Source organism: Buceros rhinoceros, unplaced genomic scaffold, assembly GCF_000710305.1.
Source record: "Buceros rhinoceros silvestris isolate BGI_N320 unplaced genomic scaffold, ASM71030v1 scaffold2227, whole genome shotgun sequence".
Classification (NCBI taxonomy): Eukaryota; Metazoa; Chordata; class Aves; order Bucerotiformes; family Bucerotidae; genus Buceros; species Buceros rhinoceros.
The window spans coordinates 117,975-131,476 of NW_010421401.1; the positions used below are offsets into that span (position 1 = coordinate 117,975).

A 13,502-nucleotide genomic window follows, 5' to 3' on the forward strand; every position below is an offset into this window, starting at 1 on the left:
AAACACAGAAGCTTATTGGGGGCTAATTAAACACCTGAGCCTGAATGTCTCTGTTTTGGTTTTTGTCTTGCTTCAGAGTTCTCCATTGGGAAGAATCTGAAGTTATTGTAACCATAAAATATTATTTAATACAGTTTCTTAGCAGATTATAAATGGAATTATAGTATGTTCAAAAGAAGAATGAAACGGCTTCGGGGAGTACAGCTGTCCTGAAATTCTTCTCGTCTCTATACTTCTACTTCACAAAGTCCAAATTAGCACTTTTCCTCTGATTTTTGTTTTCTTTCCTGTCTCAATCTCTCACAAAAGAATTGGTTATCTTTATAAGCGGTGAATCTGACTATACAATGTAGTCAGTGCATGTTTTTACCCCTGATTTTTAACAATTATGGCAGGCATAGTATTGCTTTCAAGCAAAGCAGAGAAAGTATAAAAATATGTTTTTTAAATTGACTGTGGTCTTTGAAAGCTGAGATACTGCAGCAAAGTTTGGTGTTTAGGATAGTTCTTCATTTCCACAACACTTTCACAATTTGTCTGTGAATATGATGGTTTTTCAAACTATTCCCTGTCTCTGATACCAGACAGAAAATGTTACTGGCTTCTGAAAATAAGCTTGAAGTGGCAGTCTGCAGCTTCATGTAACCGACAGGTATACCCAGGTACGTTCCCTGTACAGCATGTACACTGAAATCCTGGTCACTCATTGACTGTGTGGAAATACTCATCGAGATACTGTATTAGGAAAAGAAAAGTAGTTCGTTTGCCGTGCTCCCAGGGTGCTGTATCTCTGCCTCTTTTACTGAGACTTTGACTTACACACCTAAAATTCAGATTTTCCCTGTTTAGTAATGGCCCTTGAATGGGATTGCAGAGGATTTGCTTATCCAGATAAATGTATTTTATTTGAGGGATTTTATTTTTCCAATATTACAACTGATGCTGGAAGAAAAGCATCTTTTTCATCAAAATCTGCCGTTTTGGGGAAGTTCCTTGTTGGCTTTCGCAGAGCAGGCAGTCTGATTTATTCCTAGCACAGGTGTGCACACAGTGAAGGAGAGGTACAGGCAGACTGGAAAGACTGGCAGCCTGGTTGTGTCTAGCGAGGCTGGAGAAAGGGGTGCAGGAGTCACCAGAGGCAGTGACTATCTCATCTCACCCGTCTCCCACAGGCCCAGGGAAGTGCTGCACTGGCTTCCCAGCAGGACTGTTGTGCGCTGTGTGAGACAGCCAGCTGAGCACTGACCATGCTTCGCCGAAGAGGAGTGGCAAAATCCTTGCCTGGCAGTGGTGTAGAGTGGTACAGGAAAGTGCAAGAGCTGTAAGAGTTTGGTGGGTTTTGAAAAAGGTGTTGCCCAGTGAACAGCACCACTTGCTTTTGTGTTGCTGCCCCGAGTTCCTTACATGGGTACTCTGAGACTGGTAACAGGCATTAGCGTTCTGATAGTGAAGAACAACGAATATCCGCCGATGGTTGCGGATATCTACTGCACAGCCCAGTCACCTCGATCAGGGACTTCGCTCTCGGGCCCTTCAATTTAGATTAATCAGTTATCAAGTAGTTTCAGTACCTGTAATTTAATATGTTTTGTGTAATGGCTAAACCTAGAAATGAATTTTAGCTGTCATTAGGAAAGAATGGCAGCACAGAATGTTCTATATTTGTTCTTAAAATGGAATTGATGTTGGACATATGAGGCATTGCCTCATTTCCAAATGATGAAACACATGCTTCTGGAGTCCACAATGAACACATTTTCATATAAAGTATCTTATTTTCTTGATTTATTTAAAACATCTAACTAGCACTTGGGGACACAACAATTAATCTCTTTTAAACAGAAAACTTCTGAATTAAAATTCAATCCTGACCTATCTTCTCCAACATAAACGTGTATGGTTTGTATCAGCAGGTTAACGTTCAGTTCTGTTGAAAAGCTTTTAGATGCTTTAAACCAAGGAGCACTGCAGTGTTGCTGCGAGCTTTAAAGGAAGCTGTCCAGGCAGGTAAACCCCATAAAGATCCAAGCCGCTCAGCATCAAAAAGTTAGGGCATTAAAACGTTCCTGGGTCATTGTTTACCTCATGGATAAGGAAATTATTTTATTTTTCCCTGCAGTCCAGTGACCTTATAGCCTCAAGAGAGACAAAGAAACATGCTTTCTGCTGACTTTCTAGGTACCTATTTTTCAAATACCTTGAATTTGGCTTGGGTAGTGAAAGACTCACTCCACGAGGAATGAATCTGGAAGCCCAGTGTGGTCCAGTAGTGTCACTTTCCATGGCACAGATGTGTGAGGCAAGGCTGCCGCTTCAGTCGCTGCTGCTTAACCTAGCCTGAAGCGCTGTAAATTCTACAGAGAAGCCAGGTAGCAGCGTGGGCTCCGAACAGACCGGGGGAGACACACGATTTGGTCTTGGTCTAACCATTCCACTCTTTGATTCAAAACAGCAAGTATCTGGTCGTAATCTCAGAAGTGCACTCTACCTAGTGCATTTGCGTGTAAAATTAACCGGGATAAATTGGAAATGGTGCACGTAAGCATGTTGGGTTGGCATTTTGTGACAACTGACACTTGGGATGCAGCTGGACCGTGGACTACCTAGGGACTTACTCAAACAGCGGGGCGGGGGAATCGGTCACAGTCCCTCTGGGTCGGTTTTAGCACTGAGAGCAAGGAGGTTTGCGCAGGCTGAGTGTAGGTGTGCTTGGTGTTTGCGGCCAAGTCCACCTTAGTCAGAAGAGAGTGCTTCAAAGAACGTCACACCTCCTGGGGTGGCTCCTTGTTGCGGATTCTCTGCTTTTGGTGGAAATTAATACTTTTCAAGTGTGGCCTGACAGGGAGGCAGGGTCTGAATTCATGGCAGGGGCTGTCCCCAGCTGTGTGTAGAAGCTGCTTTCCCGGCTGCCAGCAGCACCCCGGTCAGGCGCGGTGCAGCAGTGCCATTCCCTGAGTGCTTGACGCAGTCAGCCTGCTGGTGACAGGACTAGTTGCAACCTGTGCCTGGATTTGGCATAAAGCATCTCCTGTGACATCTGCTCCCAAATTAGCATTAGCCCATTTGGCTGGAAACCATTTTTATCCTGTATCTCCTCATAAATCGATGCAGAACTGTGGGTGGTGCACTGAAAGCTGAGGACGACCACGACGTTACGTTTTCTTCCTTCCAAAGGCACTAGCAGTGTATCACAGTGATTCCATGGCATTAAAAAACAACTGATCCCACCGTGATGGGAATTACAGATGTTGTTGGATGCCGGGTATAAGCCCTTCATTGTTTAGAAAATGCTCCATCAGACTTCTTCTCAGATAGCCTGTAGAAAAAAATTTGTGCATATTTTAGCCCTCCTGTATCAGACCTGATGTATTCTTGAATCTGAGCTAGTAGGAAAGTGCTGTGCACAACATTTAAAAACGTTAGTATGGATTTCCATTCTGGTTAAAGCTGTTCCATCACAAAATGATATGTTGTTTCACTCCAGGACCCGCTTGAGGCTGTCTGGGCTTTGCCAAAAGGCTGCTTTGGAGTCTCCTGATCGCACTAGCTTGCCCGTTCACAGTTCTTTTGACTGGCCGTACCTGGTAGGATTAATTTCATAACAGATACATCTCTTAAACCTTCTTCCCAGAACTGAGCTGTAGCGTACGTCCCAGCATCTTTAGAGACTCTGGAAATGACAGAAAGCTCGATGCTCTTGAGGCCAGGCTGCTTAGACTGAAGTCTCGCTTGCCTTCAGGGATACATGCCTGGCAGGATGAGTTGACTGACCTAGCAGCTGAAAAACAAAGGGCATTGCAGAGAAGTGGACTCAGAAAAGTTTGCAAAGATTTAGTCTTCCCTTTGGAAAGATAGGGGTCATCACGTAGACAGAAACTACGACAGCGTTCTCCTTGGCCCGTCTGTTTTCTGGCCCTGTTCGTCTCTTCCTGCTCCTTCTATCTTAACAAAAACCCCATCAATCCTAAGTATATATTATTTTTACAATTCCTATTGAAACAAGACATCACACAGCAAATACCATCTCCCAGGAAGCACGTAAGATAACAAGGAACATATTACAGATTTTAATCACTGCAAATGGTTTCCAGTCACACCTCAGGCAAATCCTGCAAGGAGAGGCGGTTCCAGTCTAGAGACAGTAAGTCTGTTAACTTTTCAGATGCTTTTGAAAATCAGTTAGGTACGTTATTCCGCAGATCCTGTTCCACTGCGTGATAAATTTCTTCTCGGGGGCACTTGTTGCTACTTGCTGCGGTATCGGGTCCCGAACGTCGAAAGCTCGGTGGGGTGCTGCAGGACTCGGTAGGTCTGTGCTGGTGACTCAGTGTTTGCAGCATCAGGCTGCTGCGTTAACCGTCCGTGTAATGTAATAAGGAAATGAATGGGGTGTTATCTGATCTTGCTTAAGGAGGAATAATTGCATAATTCAGCAGTCGAGGGCGCTTTTGAAAAGCGGTAACGTTACTCTAGGAAAAGAAGGCTGTGGTTGTAATACGCACACACGTGTTCATCAGTTCGTGGGGACTTGGGCGGCATCAGAGCCTGGACTTTGGAATTCTGGGTCTGAATCAATGAACCTGGAACATGTCTGAGTTCCCCAGCAGGGATGCACGTCCCTGCCCCATCTCTGCTCGTATCAGGGTGAACCTCGCCGCCATCCTTTCTCTGCTCTGTCCCTCAGCTTCCTGTAAAGTGCCAGCCCTGCAGCGTGCTGCCACGCGCCCTCCCTGGGCTGAAGTACCGGGTACCCCCGAATACAAACTTCCACCCAGTTTAGAGAGCAGCTCTGCGGCTCAGAGCTGCCTGTCTGGTCCTTTCCCCAGCTCCAGGATTAGGTTGCCGCTTACTCTCATTGCCAAGAGAGGCATTCCAAACGTAAAGTTGTTCGTTTGCCGAAGCTCAGGAGGGTGAGGTGTTGGAAATATTAATAGAGCTCTCTTTATCTGCTAACAAAGATTTGTCATGTCGGTACTAATTTATACAGTTCAGCAGCAAAAGCTTCTAGTGGTTCCGTGAACAAAAAGGAATTATGTACCAACATGTATTTTGATTTAATAGCATTAACTCTTAAGAAAAGCATTTTTCTGAAATTTTACCCTGAAGCTGTAGTCTCTGTGGTCTCCAGTTGCATATTGTTTTAAAGAAATGGGGGGTTTGTAGTTTTAAAATACATGTAACTCTCACTAACACAGTGTTTGGACATCTGCCAATTGCCCTTTGGAATTTCGACTGATAAAGAGGGTGGCCAACAAGTAGGTGCATATTTGTTATAAATCCAGGGATAGGCTTTGTCATCTGAGATAAGAGGAGGCTGGTATTGTTTGGATGTCTTCTTCTAGCTTATAACTAGAGAAACTTGAATAGAAGAAAAAAAACTTTCTCTGTCACAGACTTAGTTTTTAAAAGGTTGTTTTAAACCCTGTTTTTCAGTTCGCCTTGAATGCAGTGCTGCTTTTAATACGGAGTCGTTAAACTGGAAGCATTAAATTGCGTAATCACGAGTTTGGTTTTTAAAATTACATAAGCAAATTTATTTCTTGTATTTTTCAAGTCTGCAAGCAGAAAACACAAAAAGCAGATTAGAATCTCACTGCAGTGGAAAGTAGGTGGATTCCTCTCCGTTTCTTCTTTGAAAACTTTGCATTCCGACATAAATAGTTGGGGTTTGAATTTCAAATAAGCGTACATGAATGTTTGACTTTTGACTTTCAAAAAAGCCTATACCAATGTTTATGCATCAGCCTTCACAGTAACCTAACGTGTTTTAACTTTAGAAGGATGGATCTTGTGGGTTTTTAAATATTCTTTGCCTGCAGTTAAATGATAAAAGAGCAATAAAGAGAGTTTGCATATGGCTTGAAAAGGTTTTTTTTCTAGGATTGCTCATACATAACACGTATCACCGGTATTTACTGGATTGCAGCTTGCAGTGCAAGTGTGGGACGTCACCTCTAACTATAAAATGACTGTGTCACGTATGCAGTAAGCATGAAACACACAGGGGACTGATGGGACTTGATATTGATGATGCTGAAAGCTAAATAACCATTCGTATTAAGTCCTATGAATAGACTCTTGTCTTTCATCTTACCTCTTCAACCAGATAAAAGACACAGGGGCTATTTAGATGTCATAAGAATAGTTTGTTGAAATCCCTCCAGACTTAGCAAAAAAAAAAAAAACCCTCTCTCTTCATGTTGCTTAGTGTTTTGTTGCATTCAAAGAAATGCCAGTATGCTAGTGCTGAAAGAAGACTAGAGCAGAAACCCAGCATTGTGTGTGGGTTCAGGCTTGTTAAAGATGCTCTTGACTTGAACTACTGTGCATTATTTTTCTGCAGAAGTCTCTTCATCGAATGTAAAAAACATAGAAAAGTCACCAACACTGAGAATTCCCCAGCAGCCTTGTAGGCTACGTTATAATAGAGCCCTGAGAACACTTTTCTGGTTCCATTGCTTGGACTATTGTCTAAATGTTCGTAAATGGCTGTTACAAATCAGAAATACCCGGCTAAAAACTCCTTTACAAAGATGTTAGCTTTGTTTAAAGCCTCTGCTCACCTAAGCAGAATGGCTTTTAAAGGTTTAACTAGCAGTTTTAACAGATACACCAAAGGTGGTTGTAGATCGTGCTCATCTTTCATACAGAACATTCAGAAGCAGGACATGTAATAGGACGTGGAAGAATTATTTCAGCTCTGAGATCCCGTGTGATAGCTTGGGGAACGGTAATGACATTGCAAGTATCTCTTGTGAAATTCTGGTACAAGTAATTATTTCTGGGTTTGTGGTGAACAGATATTAATAATCATGCAGTGCATAATGATTAATCATACCCATTTTTGTTTTGTAGGGAGCAGAACTGGAAAGCTGTGATGTTAATACCATGTTGCTGGTACATTTCTTTGGAAAAGAAGGAAAGGAAAAGCTTCGCTATTCTGAGTTTTTCAGGTATTTTTTCAGCTAGGCAAGCCTAACAGCCATCACCCCTGTTCCTACCCCCTCTGCTTTGCACCGACACGGCATTAATCTGATGTCATACTGAGCTGATTCTGAAAGTTGAGCAGGTAACGAAGCAGGAGATGACTCGTGATTTTGCACGGTTAAATTTCCGGTTTAGCTCCTGGAGTCGCTGTCTGCAGGAGGAGCTGAGCACCCCGATAACTCCGAAGCAGCAATGGGCCTCAAGGGCGTGAGGGTTGAGACTACCGATTCTTGGTGGCTGGGTGGTGGCATACCATAAGGCACTGTGATTTCTGAGGGCTTTTCTTCGTCAAATCACCCAAAAAGTGACTGCTAATAATTAGAAAAGCTTTTCCGAGCTGAGGCACCCCCCCTCCCCATTCCAACTGTCTTGGTAGGCTACAGGCAGCTTCTCTGCTTGCTTCAAATTCCAGCTGCTGTTGAAACTCTACCTGTGCCTTTTCCTTTACCCTTTGGCCTAATTTTGCAACAAGACTGTGCAGAAATTTCGTGGCACTTACATCAGACCTGAACGTGGAGCCAGATGGTAGACACCTCAGAGTGGGGCTGAGTGGAATACCCAGCGGCTGTTACTGCTGGAAACCTAGTGCGTGTGCCCGTCGAGTTCGCAGGAAGCTTTGCAAAACTGGAAGTTAATGGCATGTTCTTAGTCTGGTGTAGGGAATTATTCAGTTTATACGTGTCAGAAGGGTAGTGTAATCATTGTCTACATCCGAGTATGAAGTTCTGCTCTGGTTGCTTTCAACTGGAAAACCCAACAGGTATCAGGTGTTTGTGTTTAAATTGGATTCTTTCTTCCACTGTTTACTTTCAGTCCGTAATGGCGGCCATCACCTACACAGCACACAACTGAACTGGTTAAAACTCTCTGTAATTTGGAAGACCAGTTTCTCCTGTTGGTCTCCAGACACAGAGTCCAAATGCACGATCTTTCTTCAGTACAAGTGGAAGTTAAGGGCCTAAAGACCTGTGTGAATCTTGGCACATCACATCTTGTAGCACAACTGCAAGAGAAGAGTATCTACATCAGTATTACCATTTCGACAAAAATCAGTCATTTACAGATTGCACAAATAAATTAGGATAAAGCGTTTTACTTCAGGAGCAGAGAATCTGTGTCAGCCCTCCTGAAAATGGATGTTACTGCAGCAGAGGTCTGGGGAAAGCCAGGCTGGAAAAGAAAGAGTGGCGATTTTTCTAACGCTACAAAGTGTTTGGCTCCACTAGCTCTGGCATAAACCACTCTTCAAATAAACAACCTTTCCCTTTTGAAGACCTTGACTCAATAGGGATCTAAGTGAGTAAAATAAGTTTGAGATTCCTCCAGCTCCCTTTGCTATAAATACCACAGATCCCCTCAGTGAAACAAGAGGCAGAGAGCACCAGTAAAAGGTTGTGTTTGCATATACAGTGTAACCTGAAAAGCCTCAGGTTTTAGATAAAATTCTGCGTTGGCCAGTGAGGCATGACAGTGACGAAACTATGTACCTAGTACCTTCAGGACACGTAGGTGAAAGACCTTTGCCTACCACACAGATAGAGGCTGTAATCCAAATCAAACTCCCACTTCTCGCTCTTAAAATTTGTGGGATGAGTGTAAGGTTTAATGCAGGTAATTTTTCAACAGTGGCAGTTATGTTTCGTAGAGCTGGAATGTGCCTCTTTATCACTGCGTAGACACTCCATCTCAGTTGCAACACGACGGTGAAGTTTGTTTAACACACAGAAAGGTGAATAAAAGGATCGCTGTCTTTTTAACCTCTCTGAGGGTATCACCTTTCACATGATTTTATTTGCAAGTAAATCAAGCACATCATTTCAGGGTTCCTATTGTTCAGAGAAAATGTGATTTCTATCTGATGGCCTCATAACATTTTACCTTATGCGGGAAGCTATTGTTGGCTGTTTGATCAAAGTGCCACAGTGTTTTTACAAGAGATGACTGATGAGCTGTACAGACATAGATCATTGTCAAACGCAGAAAATAATGATGGTAAATGCTTTTATCATTTTCCAAGTTCTTGCCTAGAAAGCTTTTCCATTGATCAGTGTAGTACCTGGTAGAAAGCAGGGGTGATTAGGTTTGATTAGGACACACTAAAACTTGTCACATTAGTTAAATACACAGATGTTGCTGTGCTGTAGAGCCCTTGAAACTTAAAAAAAAGAAAAAAAAACAACAAAAAACCCCAAAAAGGCAGGACTGCTTTCTTTGTGCAATTTCACTGTACTTACAGGGGAACTCGGAAAGCTGAGAGCAGTGTTCTCAGCCCATTACTTACGTGTATTTTCCTCACGCATCCTCCCTCTCAGTTTGGCTGACATTAAAAAATCCTTTTGTAAGTGTGCAATCATCTGTATCTGCGTGTCCCCCAGTGATGGCCGACCCTTTTAGCCCACGGTCCAGACATTTAAAAACTGGCAGACAGGCACAGTCGATACACCAGGGCGGTTCATCTGCCCTGTCCTCCTTTGTTTGCAGGCAGATGGCACACGGAGGATGGAGACTGTCCACAGCTCCTCAGGGAAGGTGGGGCTCATGTGAGCCAGCTGTGTGCCCCCCTCCCTACGGCCCCGAAAACAGGGGGCACACGGATATAGGGAGGGAAGACGGTTCAGCCGTGCTCCATCAGAGTATCAAGCCACTTTTCAACCTTCCTTGGGCTGCTGGGAGCATGGCAGTAAAGCAGTAACCTTTCAGCAGGTATTCGGTGACACCAGTCCAGCTCTCTTCTCCCTGTCAGACAGAACATAGTCAAAACAGCAATCAAAGCTCCTCCTTTCCATCCTCCCGCATTCTGCAGCCTCTTCAGGGACTGCGTGGAAGGAGTGGGGCAGTGCAGAAAGCACGGCATCCTGAGCCTGCGGACAGTGTGAAAAGTACTAATGAGAATTCACTCGTCCAAAAGTGACAGCTTGTTTCCCTGGGAAAGGTGAGGAAATTGAGATCTCAATCACCCTGGCGTGTGTTTAAGTACGTCACTAGTAAAGGTGTTGCCTCCTCATCAAATGCATCTGGAATCGTTGTTCTCCGATACCAGTTTAAGGAAATGTAAACCAATATGCAGCAAGCCTAAGCTCAGAGAACAAAGAAGGGTGGATTTCGTACCAGAAGCTGTAACCAGGTGAGACCTTTCTCTCGGGAGACCTGAACAAGCTTCTGTTTCAGACGACAACCACACAGTTTTATGCCTCAACCACAACGTTGTCTTCTAATACCAGGACCTGTCTTAGAGACTGTCAGATTTCAAACCTGAAGCCAGATGTTCTCCAGGATTCCAGGCTTGTTGTTATTTTCCATGGGTCCCCCTGTTTTTTGAGACATAAATAATTTTTGGTCTTTTCCTTCCAAAGGAAGGGTTTCACTTGTGCTTTCATTCCAGCTATATTGTACATCCGTTTTTTATTCTGAGCAGAATGCTATTTAGTTTTCTAGGTATAGCAAGTATTTCTTCTTGACAGCCCCTGGGTTTTTTTTTCCCCTGAAAAAAAGTCCCTTACTGATCTTGTTTAAGTGTGTCTAATCCTAAATAAGAGAGGAGACAGTAATTCACTCCCAAAACAGTTTATGACTGCTACGGGTTTCTTCCGTAATCTGTCCCCAAGCAAGCTTAAATCTCTCACAGTCTCCGTTAAGAAAATAAAAAAGTACAAAGAGTATGAAAAGCGTATTCAAAAAACTTTCTGATTGTTGTACTTTTTTTCTGGGATAGCTTACAAAAAAAAAAAATAGTTCCCAATATGGTTAAACGATGGGGCTATTTTAGTCATATAAGGAAAAACAACATTTCAGATCCAGTTAGTGGCATTTTCTTATCTGGTGTGTTGCTTTCAAACATCTCATCAGCGTGGTGGTTTAGCCCCAGCTGGCGGCCGAGGGCGGGGACAGAGGACAGGGAGGGTTCACTCACCAGTTACGGTCATGGGCAGCAGGCAGGCTCGACTGGGGGAAACAAAGTCAGTACAGGTTTCCCCTCTTAAATGTTTGTCGCAGAGGCACTGATGGGCTCAGCCTTGGCCAGAGGCAGAGCTGGCTTGGAGCCGGGGGAGCTTTCCAGAAGCTTCTTACAGGGGCCACTCCAGCACCACCCCCCCATTACCAAAACCCCGCCAGACACAAAGCCAGCAGAACCAGTTCACAGAATTTTGCACTAGAAATATTCTTTAATCTTGGTTTCTTTTTTATTTTCCGCTTCAGCTTAAAGGTCACCGACTGTGTGACCATCCACAAAACGTGCCCTTTCCCTCCTGTCCCGATCCGTCCCCTCAGCATTTTGAATGCCACCCTATGTATCATTGAAGAAACGACAATGATCCAGGCTGAGCCACGCTCCGAGTTCTGACACCAGTCTGGCGCTGCTCTGGGTTTGTGCCCGTGCCTGGATGCAGAATCCCTCCGGTACCATCGTCAGCCAGCAGTGCTTTTGCGGTGGTAGCTTGTACATCTTCAGTGATCTTCATCCTGATTTGTCTCTGTACCCACACCGGTATCTGTGTGTGTATATAGAGCCCCGATAGCTGTAGAGATTTCATCTCATGCTACCAGGCTCAGACAGTGAGGAGCTGGAGGTGGGAACAAAACCTGGCTTCATGGGCATATATTCCTCCTGTAACTGGATCTGAGTATTTCCCAAATATTAAGTAATGATGATGAGAAGAGTCTCTGTTTCTTCCTTTCCGATGTACTTACCAAAGGAGCAGCTTCCTTAGTTTCTGCAGAGCACTTATAAATGACAGTGAGGGCTTGGCTTGGCTTGGTTTGGTTTGGAAACATTAAGGACAGTAAATCAGAGAGTTTTGCCTGTAATTCTGAAAATGGTGAGATCGATCGACTGTCTCACCCCGCGCAAAACTGAATTTACAGGCATAGCTCTAAATGCTCTCTGAAGGTTAATGGTCAAGCCCGTCTTGGGTTTTCTGTGTTCCGTTGTGAACGTCAGGTTGTAAAAAGGCAGCCCTGCTGCTGCTCTGCAGCGGTCGTCGGTGCAGGGAGCATTATCCAGTCTTCAGAAGGACTTCGGTGTCACAGAGGAGCCCTCAAAGCAGAGGGCGAAGGCCTGAGTGGTCTATCCACCACTGGCTTTGCTGTTAAGTCTCCTCCCTCTAAATCAGTGCCGCAGGGACTGGTCAGTTCTGTACTAGAGTGTTAAACCTCTGCCCAGGCTTTCAGTTCAGGTCGAGAGGGAGAGGAAGGAAACCTTTCCCTAACCTTTCCTTTGGTGTTTCGTTCTGCTGCTTCGTACGCCGTGGGGAGTACAGTGCCGGCGCTCGCTGCAGCCTCTCTGCGTGGAGGGGGAATAGCTGCATTCCTGACATCTCCCGCGTTTATTACAGTTTCACTTCTGTGACAGCTGAAGTCTGCCAAGAAGTTTTGAGAGATTCCCTCTTTCTGTAACAGAGCACATGGCAAAACGAGGGGTAAATCCTGATAAGGTTTCTGGATGCTGTTGAAACCTGATAATAAATTTGGCCATTGGCCTTCAACGTGGGTGTTTAGAGTGTGGATGTAACAGGCTGTCTCACAGAAAGTACTGTCTGTTCCTTTTCCCCACCCGATAAATGTATTATTTGTCTTTTTGTTATTTGGGAACTTAGGGTTGTATTTATTTTCAAGCTACTATAGCGTAAGAGTATTCCCAGTGGAATTATTTTTGAATTGTAGAGCACATCTACAATCACCACCCCGTTTCCATAGTTGAATTCTGGCCCCCTCCAGACGCCCCAGTTGCGAGAGCAGGAGTTTCATTCCTATGCCTGTTTTTCCTAATGCATGGAGAAATTTTTAAGGAACTTCCAGCTGAAACTCGTCGCACCATGACCCAGAAGATACAAAAGCAAATGTCCCTAGTGGTGCCTTGGCATCTAAGTATGAAGTTTTACTTCCTAAACAGAAAGTTATTCTTAATAACTTTTAATAACTTTCACTTAAAACTCATTAGGATTTTTAACTCTCACATCTGGGAATAAGAGTGACCTAGAATGCTGATGCGATGATTCATAGTATTTTAATCTTTGCAGGATGGGAGGCTGTCACATATAGCTTTAAACGGCAATTCCAGCTGCTGCTCCAAGTATCATTTGGTATGGCAGGAAATCTTCCCACTCTGGCTCGCCAGAGTGTCAGCTTGCAAGCTGACGTGAAGTATCTGTTTATTTTTTCGTACCTGAATAAGTAATTCCCACTCCCCTCCCTCATCGGTGGAATGCAGCAAGGTGCACGGCGCTTGTGCCACAGGACGGGTGCAGCGTCGTGGCCCTAAAGCAGTGAAGAGGGCAAGAACCCAGGCCCGAGAAGAGGCGCTGCGGAGGGCGCGGTGAGGCTGGCCGCAGCCAAACACTCCACCTGCCTCCTGGGCTCTGCTGCCCCTTCCAGGCGGCTGATGTGTGCAGCTGGGTGGGCCCCTGCCCCTTCCTCAGCAGGTGGGAGTGCTCGGTCCGTCCGTGTCCTGCCTGTAGTGGGTATGGCTGAGGACAGGGCACTGAGGACTTCTGCAGTGTTCAGAAAAGATGGAAGAG

At 44.5% G+C, this 13,502-nt stretch overlaps 1 protein-coding gene across 1 annotated transcript in view; it reads left to right on the forward strand.

The window, feature by feature from the left end:
* Positions 1 to 13,502, forward strand: part of MICU2 (mitochondrial calcium uptake 2) — a 59,792-nt gene that overhangs the window by 40,156 nt on the left and 6,134 nt on the right. The window contains exon 7 of the mRNA XM_010139637.1: positions 6,856 to 6,953. Coding sequence (XP_010137939.1) covers positions 6,856 to 6,953 — 98 coding nt within the window. The remainder of the gene's footprint in view (positions 1 to 6,855; positions 6,954 to 13,502) is intronic.